We start from the raw sequence: 18,459 nt of genomic DNA, 5'->3' as shown, positions 1-18,459 counted from the left end.
TTGTCAACAATTTTTTTTTCGGCAGTCTTGTTTTTACTTCATTGTACGAAGTAAAGGAAGTATTGTGATCGCGAAAAATTTCGGTTTTCAGATTTTAACGGAAATATCCATTTTGACCATCCATGAATCAATTTTGACTAGTTTCGGCGTGATGTCTGTAAGTAAGTATGTATCTCGCGTAACTCGGAATCGATTAGCCGTAGGATATTGAAATTTTTATTGGACTGTTGTAAAATCTAACAGTGAACCTTCCCTTTTGATTACAATCGACTGAACCAAAAGTGTAAAAAAATCCCAAAACCCCAAAATTTTAATTTTGGACTTTTTCTTAATTGCAGTAATAAGCTCTGATCGAGAGCTTTTCAACTATATATCATAAGTAGTACTCTTATATCTACTGGTTCCAGATTTATAGCCAAATAAAATTTTAATTAATGAAATATTTGGATCTTACAAGGGGAAAGAGCACATCGGTTCAATTCCGACTTCATCTCCTTTTTTTTAACCTTGTTTTTTTATTTAAATATAATGATTTATTAATAATTATTAACCTCAGTAAAAAAATGTTTACAATAAATAATAATCCAATAATAACAATAAAAAACTACCAAAAAATGACGGAAGTTTTTTATGGAATAAAATTTTATATACATTTCATTTAAAAAAAAGTGTATATGTAATTTAATAGGCGTTAAATCGCCTCTGGTGTCCACATCAGAATTTTTTTTTTATAATGTAAATAATTTTTTTAAGTATATTATTATAACTTAAATAAGAATAGTATGTAAATTAAAAAAAAATTCCTTTTAACATTAATCTATTTTAACATATATTTTTACGTTATTTAATTTATTTTCCTAGTATGTACGTTGCAATCTGTTGAATTAGTGAACAATAAGCAATCCCCTTCACGGCCCAGTGAAATGATTATTATAGGGTTGGCATATAAATAAGGTGTAATCGTGTACTGACTCAGGCCGACATTCTTGAAACCTGTGGTTAATTGAACCCCAACCACCAAAGTACATCGGTATCCACTGTCTAGTATTCAAATCAGTATAAAAGCGATTAACGCTTATTAGGACTTGAACCTCAGAACCTTCGACTTAGAAAATAAACTGTTAAAGCAACTGATTTGCGACAACGAGTTAATCATTAGACTAGCCCGTTGGGCTAATTATTATTTTTGGCTGAATTTATGAAAAATTGTTGAAAACAAAAAACAAAAATATAATGAACACTATAACAAAAAAAAAAAATACTGCAGTAAAGAGAAGATAAGATTTTATTTATTTATATCTTTGTAATAAACAAATTATATACCAAGAAATAAATACAAATAAATATTATGTACAATATTATATAAAAATAATAATAACAACAACGAATGACTAGATAATTCAGACTTAACGATTAATAAACTAATCTAATTACTGTACAAAGGTAAAATTATGGAAGAAGATAATTCCTTCCTGAAAAACTTACATTAAAAAGTAATAATATCAGTTTTTATACAGAAATTTTATATTAGGTTTAACAACGGTAATTTTTTTTTGTTGTAAAAATATACTATATATAACAGCTTTTATAACAGTTTTTATTGTAACCAAACACTTGGTTAATGTTATACTTAATACTAATATTTTTTTATCGACCAATTAAAATTAAAAATGCTATAAAATTTCTAGAGAAAAAAAATACAAAAAATTATTATTTTTAAACCTCATTTTTGTGTTTTACATCAATACTAAGAAACCTAATTTCATTATTACAATCAGTATACTATTAGTACATAACATACAAAACACAGTAATCATCAATATGACTAGAAATATTGTACCTTATTTCTTTATTATAAAGATTTATTTCTTAATAAATAAAAAGATAAAAACTAAAGGGAAATTACATCAATTTTAACTGATTTTTCGAAGAAAATTACTAAGGAAGAAGGCCCGTTGAAATGATTCGTTAAGCAAAACGATTGAGGTCCGACAGTGACATGATATGTCGCCCGTAGTCAGCGATCCTAGACGTGCGAAAGACTATAACAATCTGTCGTACCATTGCTGCACGTTCCACTTTCTGCCGCTTATTTCCAGTAGTTATTTCAAAGATTATCTCTTTTCCTTGAATTTGCAGACCCTCGTGATGGAGGCTTGGCTGCTGGAATGGGCCACCACGACTAAGGGAAGATCCTTATATAAGTTTATACTGAATCTGGAGGGATGGTATGCCTCGAGCTCGTTTTTAAGGGCAACGGGTGCCCGGGTTCTTACCAACCATGTTAATTTAAACCAATGTCTGTTTCGGATCCATCCGGCAGCTGATGAGCTGTGCGTCTGCGGGGAGGTCCAGTCAAATGAACACCTGATGTTTGACTGCCCTGCTCTTGAGGGGGGTTGGGACAGTGACCGGGCCACCCTGAATCTTAGAGGTCAAGGGGAAAATTGGCCACTCATAAGCGGCGAGTCAATATGCGCCTACCCATTTTAGCAAATATATGACAAGTGAGCGGTTGGAACACGTAAGCCGGTGGTGTATGGCACCGCGCTTAGTCCGCTCATGTTGTTAGGTAAGCTCTAGGAGTTATTTAGGATACTGGTCGCTAAACTGTTCGATGCTCAGTTGCTGTTAGTGACACAGACATTCGATCTTGTGCTTTAGGGCGCCGAATGGAGTGGTGACGGGAGAAATTGCAAGCAATCCAATTTCATTGTATTGTCTCTATATTCTACAAGTAATTTTCTATCCGCTCATTAATTTGAGTTAATAATAATTATTACGTAATTAATAAGCAGATACTGAACCTAATAAAATGAAAGTCGACCAAGAGTTTAATATTCAATTTTAATTTTTTGTAGAAAAACATCCTTAGCTTATATGATTAAACAGATTCCTTTTAAAGCGAAAGAAATTAACAGGTTAACGCATGAGAAAAAATATAAGAATCCTGTTAAGTTTTCATTCATTTTCATAATTACGACTCACCCGATAGCATTATTTTCTGGTATCAACACTAAGCATTATCATCATCAGAAGAAGGGGACAAATTGTAAGCTTAGACGTTAAACAATGAATCAATTTGGTCTCCATCCTTCTTGACATTTCGCTATCAGTTCGCCCTCTTTTTGTAGCTTGGGTGAGCGTTCTCATTAAAAGATATATAAAAATATATCTTCCTTCGTAAAAATTCCATGTCATTCATCAATTTTATTCTAACTTGACTCCATATATATTTCTTAAAATTATATATTAATCTTACTTATTTTTTAAACCGATCTCCTTGGCATAATGGTAGCTTTTCTGCCTTTCATCTGTAGATTCTGAGTTCGAGTCCCGGTCAGGCATAATCTAACGCTACAAAAAAGTCTTTTATCATCCTCATCATCAATAACCGTCAGCAGCAAACACAGGGCGCCAGTCAAAGTAAACGATATAAAAAAGAATTAATTGCTATTTAGCTTTCTCTTTTTCATGTCAATTATAAACATTCAATACAACTATTTACTGTCATGAGGGAAAAAATTTGTAGATGTTGAATTTGTGTCGATAATAATTATAAATTAAAAAAAAAATTCTTCATTTGCAAGTAGTATTATGTACAATAAAAGAAAATATATAAAAGTGTACCTGTTAACGATTATATAATTATTTATCAGAAATTTTTTATGATAAAAGGTATTTTTTTTAATGATAAAAACTATACTTGTTTATCTTTGCTGGTAAACTAAAAGCTTTAGTAGCATAACTAATTTCATAATGATAAAATGGTATTTATGTTAATGCGTGTAAATTTATTTATTTATTTTAATAAGTTCTGTCTATAAATGATTAAGAAAACTAAACAAACGAATGTCTCTTTTTTTACTATATTTTAAACTAACACGAGTTTACGTACGTAAGAAACAAGCATATAAAATAATATAAAGGTTGCTTATTGATTACTTAGTAATCTAACTTTTACATTTGTTCTTGACCAATCTATGCGTTTTCAAATCAGCAGTTTAAAGATAATCAGTCATGTGTTTTTTTCTTATATATGTCTTTCTAGGTTAGGAATGGTTGATTATCCTTTTAACAAGCAGATTACGAATATGTATGTTTGTAGTAATTAAAAGTATATATAATAATGACTAGTACGATTTGTTATTTGTAAAACATTTTATATTAAAATAACTGTTAAAGGAAATGCAGTTACTATAAAAAAAAATATGACGTACATCCTGACCCCGCAGGAGAAGACACCCACCATGTGACAGTTGCGGTCGCCACGCCACCCCCTCCGTACCAAGCCCTTATGGGCTTTACCGGTCATCTTCAAAACCTCGAAAAAAGCCATCTCTCAGCCTTGTTCTTGCCTCAGTCAGGATGCCACCGATGCGAATGCCACATGTGACATTCCTACCGGTGTACCTACCAAAAAAAAAAACAAAAAATAACAAAAAAAACTACAAACAAAACACATCTTACGTTAGTCTCAAAAAAGACTGAGTAAACAAAATATGGAAAGGAACTTAAATCCACTACCTACTCGAAGGCAAAAGAGTGAGTTCAACACGCAATTACAACAAAACAAACCAACAACTACATTTATTGTGGACCATTAAGTATAAGACAAGCCGACAGTCAATCGTTTCCTTCCAAGAGTTAAGATATTAATTCACCGCAGTGCTGTACACCATTATATTAACCCGTGCAATAGTGTGTGTCACGGTGCACTTAAAAATGTTTCTTCCGGTGTATCGTATTTGATAAATATACACAAATTATTGGGGCACTCAGACAGACAGTGCGGAAACAGCAGAGTATATTGTGCTTACACTTTTCTTCAATGTGATGCGTAAGACGACCTTGTACTCGCAGAGCGTTCCCGCAATCTAGTTCAGATTCTACCATCGGAACTAGAATATTTAGTAAACTGTTTTTATTTAATGATACCAATTAAACAGAATAGACTAATGAAATTTAGAGATCAGAGAATTAAACTTCTGAAAAAAAAACATGATTTTCCAGTTGTCTAGACAATTTTAAATATGTGTCAAATTAGCGAAGCAATCTTCGGTAACAAAGTATTTCAGTGTTACTTTTATTCAAATCTTATTGTTATTGAAATATGTTTTCGGTAATTTATGTCTCGTTTAGCGATTTTTGGTCCAATAGTGTTCAAATAATACTCAAAATCTTGACAGGAAATATGTGAACAAATTTTAAATCTACTTAAGTAAACAAATTTTTATTTCTTCCGTGAAACGTCTAGTTGATTTACGTAGTTGTAGAAACGGCATGCAAGCGATTTGGCTTAAAGATTTCTTAGTAAGCTATCTAAAATGACATAAATAGCAGAAATTGAAATTAAAATCCCGTCTTCAGTCAAGTTGTTGGTGAATACTGAATATTGTTAGTGATGCACAAATTATTCTCAACTTTTGTTCACAATATTTTGTTCGTCAAAAGGACAGAACAGTTCACAGACTTTCCTTTGTTGTTAGAAACAATCTCTACTTAATGTTCAAAACAACATCACAGGCTCATTGTTCTGCATATATTTTCAAAAACGTGTTCTGCGCAGAATTGTGATCGATTGACGGTTTTACATTTCCTCTCTCGCACTGATGCGAAGTTTTTATCTACAAATATCTACCACATATTTTTTTTTATTATAATCCACATTCTTTTAGTCATTGTAATAAAACGAACATGCCAGTTATTTTTTCTTTTATTTTTAAATAAATATTTCTTGGTAAAATAGCTACTACTTGGAAAATGACCGTTAATTGAAATACTGTGGAATAAAACACTTTCAAGTTGAGGAATAACAATGAGAAAAGGTTCGTTATAAGGCAGAGTTATTGGTAATTTATTTTTCGTGCGTTTCCCATGTATATAAAACCGTGTTAGTATTAAAAAGTGAATGACGAAAATTTTCTTTTATATTTTTTTTATTTTTAAAAAAAATTTTATGAAATAAAATTAAGTTGCACTATTTAATTGAACTGATTTAGAAAGTCAGGATCGTTAGGAAAGTTCTCGGCCTGACTTAGAGATGGCGCAAGTATGACCAAACGACTACGATATTTGTCAAGTATGATTCTTTAGATGACATGCTGCAAAGTTTCAGAAGATATATTTACTTGTTTGTTCCTGCCATTCTAGTAAAGCGCACAAGTTTTGATATTTTCTGAAAAGAATGAATAAATATGTTCGGGCTAATATTAATTATTTCGTTTTAAAAGATTTAACCGCGATAGACCCAAAAAAAGAGTTACATTTCACATTAATGGATTTTCCCCCTTATTTCACAATTAAAAGCCGGGTTTTTAGTGGAATTTAAACCTGTAGTAGAATTCAAGATGATGAACGCTCGGGGGACACCCGAAAAACCTCTACGAACGACGACATCGTAAAAAAATCCACAACACCATAATAAATGATGGCCGATTGAAAGTACGGAAGCTTGCTGACATTGCAAACATCTCGACTGACCGTAGACACGATGTTTTTCGTATGAAAAAGCTATCCGCTCGAAGGGTGCTGCGTTTGTTAACAGTTTAATAAAAACGGATTCGACTGAATACTTTTCAGGGGTGTTTCGTCTTATTTAAACTTATGAGTTTCTTTGACGTTGTATAACAGTAGATGAAACATGGAATTCACCATTATACGTGATAAAGCGAATAGCGGGTGAGTTAAGTCATAGAAATCGAAAACGGTCTCATCTGCAGGAAATGAAACCCACGGCTACGTTTTTTGGTATTCTTATTGTTTGATGCTCATAAACTACCTGGAAAATGGTAGGACCATTACGAGAGTGTATTAAGCTTCACTACTGAACCGATTAAAAGGTTCTGTTCGGGCAAAACGTCTACATTTTACCAAAAAGAAAGTGTTCTTTTACTATGATAATCCGCCTGCATATACGTCTCTCGAGTTACTGCTGCAAAACTCCACTACCTATGTTTAGAAGTGCTTCTATACGGGCTGTATTCACCGTACTAGGCTATCAGCGATTACTGCTCATACCGACCTGAAGAAATGGCTCGTTGGACCAAGATCACTTTAAATGATGAGGTCAAAAGTGAGACAAGAACTTATTTTTAAAAGTTGGACTGATCGCATTACACTGAGGGTAATAAAAAGTTGGAAAATCCAACGACTTTCCAGCTACGTTTAGACCAACGTGTAAATGAATCGTATTGCACGGTAATTAAAAAATAAAATATCTGAAAAAATCTTGTATTTTCTCTTTGCCAGATTGAGAACTTCCCGAACGACCATTGATAAGACAAATCATTATTTTTAACGTTACCAACGAGTTATTAAGTTTCAATCAGGTCGGAAATGATGTGTAACAACAGTAATTAATTTAAAAAAAGTATAATTAAATTAAAAATTAAAAGTAAATTAAAAGTATAATTAAAAAAAAAATATTTATCACCTCAATGCATACATAGATACATACAGTGATGTATACGTGCAATGTATTATACACACAATGATTAATTAAATAATATTATTAGTTGTTATATCGATTGATATTCAGTTAAGAAGGCTTTGCAACTTGTTATGCGTTCCGATAATGACTTTACACAAAACTTATTAATTTAATGAATTGATTTTAGGTTTTTTCAAATGTTTAATTTTTATTATAAATTCCACGTATACCTCTCTAATAACCTCTCACTTCACATGTATGTAGACATTGTATTGAGGTGATATTTTTTTTTTAATTTGGACGAATTTGAAGGACAGATATATATACTGTTATACATCATTTCCGACCTGTTTGAAACTTAATAACTCGTAATTCCTCTCTTAATAACTTCTCTAATTCGAATCTCAAGGGACCAATATTTTTTTTCGATTTAGGGAATTTTGTAATTAGAGGTAAAATAATGAAACTAAAAAATTGTATAGAAAAATTTGATAAATTAATAAAAATTTATGTTAATCTGTAATAATGTACTAGAGTACTAAATTACGTTGGAAAAGACAAAATGTGTATAGTATTACATAAACATTAAAAAAAATAATAATACAGTACAATATTTAATTATTTATAAAAAAAAAAGTATTTTTTCTTTTTTAGTTTTTTGTGGCAGATTTGAAAATCAAGGGTATTTTCTATCTTCACTAATGCACTAAATACTCAATCTTCTACTTTGCTTGAACTTTTGAAGAATGTTCGAAGGTTATTTATTGCCGATTTCGCGTTTTTTTCTGTAACTATAATTTCTACTTGTTCCGTTTCGTCTTCTTCATCAGAATTCTTACCGATAGTTAAATGTGACACAGAGGCGATGATATCATCGGTTGGAGTGGCATTAACTGCAATATCATCATCAAAATGTGCGAACAAGTCAAATGAAATTTCGTCCATACTAATGTTAGAGTTTTTAAAAATTACACTCCATTCTTCTGAAATTGAGAAAGGTCTACAAATTCATCTTGATTTTATACACTATTAAATTGAATTTACTGCTATATACTTTTTTGGAAATCGTGTACAGTATGTAAATTTTTTATTGAAAACCTTTTCATCAAAGAAATATACTCGTATGTATACCAAGTCCTCGAAATTATCGAATAAAGGAGGTGATTTAATTCGATTTAAAGAGGATTTTTCAAGAGGGTAAAGTAAATATTCGATTTAGGGAGTTATTCGAATTAAGGAGGTTCGATTTAAGGAGGTTTGACTGTATTAGTTATGGTAGATACTTTTTTTTTATTCATAAATTATCTTCCATAAATGAGCGATAGCATATACTTTGTCTTTTTTGCTATTTACTGAAAGTTAAACGTAGATATATTACTAAACCGAATAGTAAGTAAACTGTTACGTAACGACTCTTGCGTAACTCTTACGTAACGACTCACGTAATCGAAGGTGTGGTAAATGAAGTTATTAATTTTATTTACAAGCAATCGTTAATGCGATTTCAAATCTAAATAAATCATCTTTGTACAACAAATTTCTAAGAATAGAAAATACACTACAATTAATAGCAATATTGTATATCAACAAAAATTTAATCGAATAAAATACCCACTATACCTGAGCGTAAGAACCAAAATTACTGTAGTCTTTTAGAGATAAGATAATATGTACATCGGTAACCAAAAACATTATCTTTTTTTATCCGTTCTTCACAATAAATAAATTTAAATACTATTTTAATAGATTCAAAATAATATATTTTGACTATCACAACTAATTAATCCAAGCAGAAGTTTCCGGCAGTAATAAATAAGATGCAAGTTGCATAAGAATAATAATTGAAATTTTGTATTATTACTGATGGAGTTTTTCTGTTCAAATTGAATGTTAATACTAAAAAAATATTGTATTATAAAAAAAAATTACGAGCGTAATAATATTACAGCCGCATTGGACAGGTTTTCTTACGTCCGTAGCGGAACTTCCCGGCCAATCAGTAGCTGCTACCACCATTTTCACTGTTTGAACAATTCTTATTGGCTCTTGGATCTTCAGGTGTCCATACTTTAGCATACATTACACCGTTACAACCATTTTCTTTATTACTTGACCATGAAAGAGAATGAGCTGCGTATGGAGACCCATATGCTCCTGAAACAAATGCAAAAAACTAACAAAAAAAGAATTTTGACAAATAAGTTCGCTTAAATCATAAGTTTATATATTTTGTTTTTTCCTGGCTAATACAGCTGGAATAGCTAAATTAAAGGGGAAAGTGCGTTGATCATGTAAAGTTTTTTTGCAAATCCTTACGTTTTGAGATCCAATTAGTTTATTTAGACCCAAAATCATATATACGTATATAAATGCGTACGTATCTGTGTCGCACTGCTTTTGGCCTTATATCACAGGATTGTCCAAACCGATTGTTTTTTCAAATTTTGCCCAAATATTTCTATCTATGGGGCATTGATGATCATTCATTTCATTAAGGGGGTGGGATTTTCGCGGTAAAACTATTTTGATTTTCTTCTGAGCTGTTTTAGAGAAAACTTTGTTAAAGCAAATTTGTTACTTACAATGGATATATAAATAATCAAAAAAAACTGTTTTCAAAACATCAAACCCCACCTTTCAAAAATTGAAATATATGTTTTTTTTGTTCTTTCTTCCTTCGTTATAATATTCTTCAAATATTTTTTTGAAAATTTTAATCTTTATATATAAAGCTATCAAGAAACATCTACAATATTTTTAAATTATAGATTGAACTAAAATGTATAAAACGTTTTTGAAAATTTAGTTTTTTTTATTTTAGCCTCTATTGAAGCGGGGTGTTAGATTTAATAAAAATTCTTTTATTTGCTGGGAAAATTGAGAAATACTTTGCCAGTTTTTTTTTTTTATAATACTTATATAGAGGTATTATTTCGTGATATTTTCTAAATTATTGGGTGTTTATTCAGACTTCAATAATTTCGTTATTAAATTTTTTTTTAATAAACCTGTGTAATAAAATGATGGAAAATATTTACTAATAAATGATACTTAATCCTAATTTACATTTTCATATGAAAACTTTAATAATATTATCCAAAATCATGCGATCATGAAATTTTTTGAGATTTTGATGAAAATAAATGTATTAAAAACGTTCGGAGTCCAAAAATTAATTTTAGAAAATAGATTGTCTTAAATAGATTGAAACATAGATTGTCTATGTGTGTCTTCTTTGAAACTGTAGGATTTCACTACATATTTAATTTATTAGATTTAAATACTTTTAAAATTATAACCTGATTGTAGTCCAAGAGCTTTGTAAACTGATCAGGATAAAATTTTGAAATATACATTGTCGCGTGTTCGTGGCTCGATCAACATATATTGAGAGATTGATAATTTTTCTAAATTATCAATCTCTCAATATATGTTGATTATAATAATCAGCATATAATTTATATAATTACAGTTTATTGGTTAAAAACATAACATAATGACAATGATAATAAAAATATTAATAATAAGCAACAACAAAAAAACAATTAATGAAAAATGGTAAATAAACAAATATTAATCATAGTAATTACTACCACAATAATAATCAGAGTAATAGACGGTAATAATAATAGTAAAGGACAATATTATTACATGTCGGTAACAAATAAATAATCATAAATGTCAATCATAATAATAAACAGATATTGCATTCAAAACAGAATTTAAAATAATCGTCAGGATTTATAAATAGAATCGTCAGGTAAATAAATAGAATAGAAAAGCAGAATTCAGTACCATAGCATGACCGCTAGTCCTAACACTTTTAATCACTAGTCTTGTATGACTAGTGATTAAAAGTGTTATCTACTGTAGTCTATTAAGTAATACTGTAGATCTATTAAGTAGTCTTATCTACTGTACAGGTCTAGTACAGTAGATAAGAAATGTATCTATTTCATGCAGGTCTTTCACAGCAAATACCTTTGTTGTTCACAAACGCAACTATCTCAACAGTCTATGAATAAAATTTAATACATTATCTCTTTCACTTAGAGTCTTATAGTAATTCACCGAGAGTATTTCTTGTTTACTGGAATTACTCGTGGCGTCATCTTGACTGTATCGAACTTAATTCACGCTGAAAATTCGCTCCTTCACTATCCTCCTCGCAGACTCACATCGCAGCCTCTCATCGCTGAACTGATGTCGTAACGTCTTGCTAGAGTGGTTCGCAAAAATTATTTTTAACTGGTCTTCCCATAACTATACTCCTAGCTTCTTTACCTGCTGACCGGACCCAACTCTAAGTGCGAGAAAGATCGACTGAGCCCTTTCATTCTCATGCATTCCTAAACCTGATCCGGTAACTCTTCTCACGGTACAAACATTTGTTCATTGTGTGTCAGAAGGCAGTATTACAAAAGACGATTGTTAAGCAAACTTTTCCCTTTTAGTCCCTTTCTGGATTCCTCCAGTTATTATATTTTCTACTACTTTCATAATAATTGATAGGAATCTGTTACTCAGGTCCGCTATACCGGTCTCGTTACAATATCCTAACTTTAAAAACTCAAAGGATTATATATTTATTACACGACTACCCAAAAAGGAGTGTAATGTAATTAAAAATGAGTTATGATTGAGCGTTCGTAGAGTGAGGTTGTGCGTGGGCAGTTATGGCTTGCTTAACCCACCGGGTTGGTCTAGTGGTGAACGCGTCTTCCCAAATCAGCTGATTTGGAAGTCGAGAGTTCCAACGTTCAAGTCCTAGTAAAGCCAGTTATTTTTACACGGATTTGAATACTAGATCGTGGATACCGGTGTTCTTTGGTGGTTGGGTCTCAATTAACCACACATCTCAGGAATGGTCGAACTGAGAATCTACAAGATCCTCTGAAGTATTTTCTAAACGGTAATTACCGGCGGCTAAACAGAAAAAAGAAAAAAGTTATGGCTTGCTTATTACCCCCCCCCCCATCATGTTGGTCTAGTGGTTATACTAGTCATTGCAAATCAGCTGATTTCGAAGTCAAGAGTCAAGGGTTCAAATCCTAGTAAAGAGTTACTTTTATAAGGATTTGAATACTAGAGCGTGGATACCGGTGTTCTTTGGTGGTTAGGTTTTAATTAACCGTACATCTCAGCAATGGTCGACCTGAGACTGTACAAGACTACACGTCATTTATGTTCATTCATACATATCATTCTCATTCATCCTCTGAAGTAATACCTTACGATGGTTCCAGAAGCTAAACAGAATGACAGAGAGAGAGTTTTGGCTTGCTTATCTTTAGTGATAGTTAGAATATTTAAACTCTGTTCAATATTACGCGTATATGTTTGTTATTTGAATAATATACCGTAATATGATATTCTGTTGATTGTTTATTTTTTATTTCAATTTGTTTTTCACGCCGACTTTAATATGTCGTGTTCTGCTTGTCTAAAAACAGTGCGCGGGTCGAAAAGCATTGTGTGCAGCAACTGTAGCCGTAATTTTCACCCACAATGCGTTAATCTTACTCAAGAAGAGATTAATTTCGTCGTGCAAAAAAAAAATTTGTAGGTGTGCCATTTGTGAAAATGAAAAAAGAAAGAGAAAGAATGAGAAGAAAGCTGCCGATTGCGACAATCGGCAGCTGAAGACGGTTCGATTACTATGAAAGATATTGTTAAGTTACTGAACGAAATTCGCAGAGAAAACCGAGAAATGGGGAGAAATTTGGGGTATTCGATCGAAGCATGCCACAAGGAAATCGGGGCTCTATCAAAACTCGAAGCTCAAAAAGACAAAATACAACACGTCCTAACTAAGTTGACGATCTATCGGGTGAGCTAAAAATTGAAAAGAATAATAAATTAATTTTGCTAAACAGAATTGGTGAACTTGAACAGTATTCTCGTGCAAATAATTTAGAAACATATGGTATACCCGAACAGAAAAATGAAAATTTAGATTTAGTAATTCAAAATGCCGCTAAAGCTCTAGACTACCAGATATCTGAAAGCGACATAGATGTGTGCCATAGGCTGACTAACAGCACCCAAAAAGACCGGCTACGATTATAGTTCGCTCCACCAGAAGAACCGTAAAAGATGGCATCTTAAGTAGAAGTCGTGTCAAGAGGGGCTTCTCAACGAAGAACCTTTCTCTCTTTTTCCTTGTTAGCCTCCGATTATTACCGTTCAGGTATTACTTCAGAGGATGAATTAGGATGATATGTGTGAGTGTAAATGAAGTGTAGTCTTGTACAGTCTCAGTTCGATCATTCCTGAGATATAGGGTTAATTGAAACCCAACCACCAAAGAACACCGGTATCCACGATCTAGTATTCAAATCCGTATAAAAGCTACTAGGACTTGAACGCTGAAACTCTCGACTTTCAAGTCAGCTGATTTGGGAAGGCGCGTTCATCACTAGACCAACTCGGTGGGTCCTCAACGAAGAACCTGGGATAGCAAAATGATAATCCAGTATATATAAACGAAAATCTTTCAGCTGATCGTAGGAAAGTGTTTTCAATGGCAAGAGAATTGAAAAAGGAAAAGGGTTTCAAGTACATTTGGGTACATAGCGAAAAACTCTTTTCCTTAGAAGTGATGGCGTTTCTGTAATTGTGATTACTTCGGTTGATATCAATTAATTTAAATAGTATTTTGTTAAATTTGTATTTCTACTATTTACTGTTTTCTTTAAATAGTGTGTAATAGTAGTGTTCAGTGTTTGTTCTTAAATAATTTTTTTTGTTAAGTTTTTTATTATTCTTTTATTTTTTTATTTTATGGTAAATATTTATTTATAATTCATCAAAATATGAGGAGCATGCGTAAAAATTTTGACTTATTCTTAAATGAAGTTATTATTTTAAAATTATTTCCTAAGATAATATTATTAACTGAGACAGGGATTTATGATGAACTATATAATTATCGCATTGATGGATATAATCTTTATGCCAAATCTAACGAAATTTATAGAGCTGGAGGTATAATAATGTACGTGCAAAACGACTTGCAGTGAAGGTCGATGAGGCTACTTTCTTATCCGCTGACGGCATCTGTTTATCTTTGTCTGTTGATAATTATGTTTTTAATATGTTTTTCCTTTTTATCGATATCATCGGTTGAGAGCGAACGTATTTATTGATGAGTTACGCAATTTCTTAGATATCCACAATAGTAAGCCTGTAACGATGCTTGTAGAAGATATAAATTTGCATCTTTTAGAGGATAACGTTAATGGATGTTGTTAATAAATATAAATTTTGACTTTATTCTAATGGTATGGAGTCTCTGGTCAATATCCCTACGAGGTTGGATGCAGATTCTTGTATAAATCATTTTTTCATTAAATGTAAACAATTCAAAAATTTTTTTGCAGCTGATCATTAACCGCCTAGTATACTTTCAATAACAATTTCAATATTTTATGATACTCTTGAACTTCAAGCGATCAGATTCCCACCTCTACTCTACCAAAACAACTGAGTATGGTGCGCTCACAACGAAACAATCGCTTATATATAAACTCGTATCCATTCGATTTTCCCAGTACAATGAGATGCGGATACTCGCACTACAAATCTCAGGAATTTCCTGCATTTTACTGCGTTTCTCCTTGCAAATTAATATCTTTAATGCGATTTTATATTGCGTCAGGTAAAACTTCCACTACTCTTCCGCTACGATGAAAATCTGTGATATTTTTTGTTCTGTCTGATTTAAACTTTACGATTCAATTATAAAAATTTTCACGTTAATAAACATTTTACCTTTCTGTTTTAACACCCGCGAGAAAATTTCTGTCGGTTTTTACATTTTTAGAAGTTTATCATAGTACACTGTTCTTCCACAATACACATTTGAAGCGGAGTCGACGTTTTAAAATAAACTAACGAAGTTTTATCGATGGAAATTCTTTTCGAACAGCTGATATTTTTTGTGTTAGGGGTGCCGTATTGAACTTTAGACGGTTTCATTTTATTTTAATAAACAGTTTTATTGCCATTTATCTCTGTAATTATTGAACGATCTCCACAATTAACTTTTACAAAAGCCATGTCTTCAAACAGTAACATATACCGATTTTCAGTTAACAACCGTCATATTTATGTTCTACTTTATTTTATTTACTCTTAAACCGATCAATTAACGTCAGTCAATTAACGTCAATATTAATGTCAATTAACGTTCAGTATTAGAGTTTATTGGATTTTAAAGTCTTTTAATTATTTTATGACAGAATTTTTGAAAAGAAATAGGGTATTTCTTTCCCAGTATTTTTTTTAACGTAATTTATTGTAAAATTTCCTTTATTCCAACAGAAAAAAATAGCTGGTTATATGAATATTTGTTAAGTTTTTTACAAAAAATAATAAAAAGATGTAACTTTGATTAGTAAAAGATGTGTCATCTATTGAAACTTTTAACGTAGAAAAAATATCGTAAAATACGTACAGTGTTCCCTATTCCTTGTTAAATAAAAATGAAACTATGTAGGCGAGTATACGTACAAGTTGTATTAATAGAAACAATATGGAACGATTGTCGATGAGTGCAGGGTAATTGCTTACAAATAGCGGAGATACTATTTATAAAGAGGGTAAGATTATAATAAACTGGACTGATGATAGTGTCGTTCGGAGTAGATGGAGCAGCTGGAACTATCGGAGCACGACGCGACCGCGATAGTTCCGTGGCTAATCGTACCTTCTCCCCCGCTAATTGCTCCCATTCTGTTTACGATAGAACCCTCACTCGTTTCATCAAAATACAACTGCAACGCACCCAGTAATAAACATCCCCTCTTTCAACCCCACAACTATTCGCGAAACACGACACGCAGATATGTCGTATCATGTACTATATAAATGGAACAGGCGTATACGAACACAATATTCAGCGTTTTACTGTTTCCCCCCACATTGATGTAGAATTCATTGTTCATCATTTGTTATTTACTGCTTTACAACAACGTAATGAACTGCGGTACATTAATTACACACGGCGGTTATAATAATGATTAATGAAAATGAGATATGAATTTAAACAACTAGTGAGGATATTTGAGTTTAATTAACGAAAATAATAATTATAACAATAATAGCAACAAATTTTACACTAGAAAATAAAAGATTTTAACTACTATAACTTAATTTTTAATACGTAATTAATCCAGACAAATGAAATACTTTACTTTATGTTGAAGTAAGAATTTGAAATGCGAAGTTAATAATTTACATAGTTGTAACGTAATACTAATTGCATTATTTTAAACTATCAGCTGATTTATTGTAATACATTTACAACTATTACAACTCCAAACTTATAATACATTTTGTAGATCTCAAAATTTTTAAATTGTTTAATTTTTTTTAAATTTGTTGTATTAAATAATTTAAGACCGAAAACATTTAACTAAATTTTAAAATTAAATATTGTGATAATTAAATATTATCAGTTTACCTAATCAATTAATTATTAGTAATGTTGCCAATGATTAGTTATTCTGCTTTATTATTATTATTCCACACTTGCACAGCCTTTTGTCGGTGACATTTCCTAAGCTCGGAGTAATTTATACCAAGGAGATTAGGCTTAATAACGGAGATTATTATTATTATTACTTCGGACAGCCGCCAACAAAGCTGTGAGAGCTGTAACTGCTCTCAGCCGGCTCATTGCGAATATCGGCGGACCCACGGCCAGCAGACGGCGATTGCCAGCACACAGTACACTCCATCCTGTTATACGGGTCGGAAGTGTGGGACCAGGCATTAAGAGCTGCAAGAACCCGGAAGCGGCTCGCGCAGGTGCAACGCACCACAGCCTTGCGAGTCGCTTCCGCGTATCGGACGGTTTCCGAGCCTGCAGTACTGGTGGTCGCCAGCGTCATAACCATTGCTATTTTGGCAAGGGAGCGCCAGGTGACCTACAGGAGGCGGCGGGCAGACGAAGACCGGGAGACTATTGCCAACGAGGAACGCACTTGCACGTTTCCCCATGACAAGAGACCTGGGACCACGAAACCAGAGAACGATGAACCGCAAGGCTTATCCCTCTGGTCAGACCGTGGACGGAGCGGCAGCATGGAGAGATGGGTGACCTAGTTTTTAACGGATTACGGGTACTTCCCCGTTTACCTCCATGTCAAAGGGAAAGCGCCGTCCTCCGACTGCCTCGATTGCCCCGGTGTACGGGACGACGCTGAACACACCTTTTTCAAATGTGCTCGGCGGGCGGCAGATCGAGGGACACTATAGGCAGATCTCGGAATACTGAGCCCCCACAACGTGGTTGCGATGATGCTCCGTAAACTGAGCAGCTGGGAGAGTGTAGCCCAATTCGTCGGCAACATTTTTAGGACCAAAAAAGGTGACCTGGATAGTCCTGAAAATTAGGTAGCGCCTTCTCAGGCTAGTATAGAAGGACTCGGCGGAAGTATTGTGTTAAACGGTTCCGGGTTGAGTCCTGGTAGAAAGGGGGGTGGTTTTATTCGGTAGTCTGCTGATAATGATTGGATAATACCATCAGTGAGAGCCCGACACTCCTTGCGTAAATGCATCTTCACCTCCTAAATTAATTATTATTATTTATTTTTATTATTATTATTGTGATGTCATGTTATGTTTTTTGTTACCTGTTGTATGATCTAAATTTATTTATGTATACGGAAGATATTCATAATGTTTTGTATTACGTGTGACTTTTTTAGCTTGATGTTTTCTTTTCTCTTTCTTTTTCTTTTTGTTTTAATGTATTAAGATTTCCATTTGTTATATATTTTAGATACTTCTAACTTAGTTTAATCATATTTATTGTAATCTACCTCAATTAGTCAATTTTGGTTAGAGGTAGAAAAATAATCCAAATGAATAATATGTTTGTACGAAATTTCTTTGAAACTGAAAATAAATTAAAAATTAAAATTATTATTGTGAAGACCATTAATTTAAACATTAACTCTTTAAAATTTGTAATTCTGAAGGTAATACGAAATAAACGAGTTACTACGGGGCATTTTATT

At 32.4% G+C, this 18,459-nt stretch overlaps 2 protein-coding genes across 6 annotated transcripts in view; one reads left to right on the top strand and one right to left on the bottom strand.

Annotated features, from left to right (window-relative positions):
* The window catches only part of LOC142318974 (facilitated trehalose transporter Tret1-like), a 240,098-nt gene that overhangs the window by 27,984 nt on the left and 193,655 nt on the right, over positions 1 to 18,459 (top strand). The window lies entirely within an intron of this gene.
* The window catches only part of LOC142318973 (pancreas transcription factor 1 subunit alpha-like), a 69,703-nt gene continuing 52,521 nt past the window's right edge, over positions 1,278 to 18,459 (bottom strand). For 2 of the 4 annotated variants that reach the window (XM_075355700.1, XM_075355699.1), the window contains 2 exons: positions 9,404 to 9,586; positions 1,278 to 4,413 (listed from right to left, as the gene is read on the bottom strand). In XM_075355700.1, coding sequence (XP_075211815.1) covers positions 9,429 to 9,586 — 158 coding nt within the window. In that variant the 3' untranslated portion in view covers positions 1,278 to 4,413; positions 9,404 to 9,428. Of the gene's footprint in view, positions 4,414 to 9,361; positions 9,587 to 18,459 lie in introns of all 4 variants that reach the window. The other 2 variants (XR_012755083.1, XM_075355701.1) reach the window with 2 other exon arrangements.

This window comes from Lycorma delicatula, chromosome 2, assembly GCF_047948215.1.
Source record: "Lycorma delicatula isolate Av1 chromosome 2, ASM4794821v1, whole genome shotgun sequence".
NCBI lineage: Eukaryota > Metazoa > Arthropoda > Insecta > Hemiptera > Fulgoridae > Lycorma > Lycorma delicatula.
Note: the sequence above shows the minus strand (reverse complement) of the source record. Positions and strands in the feature narration are given on the sequence as shown.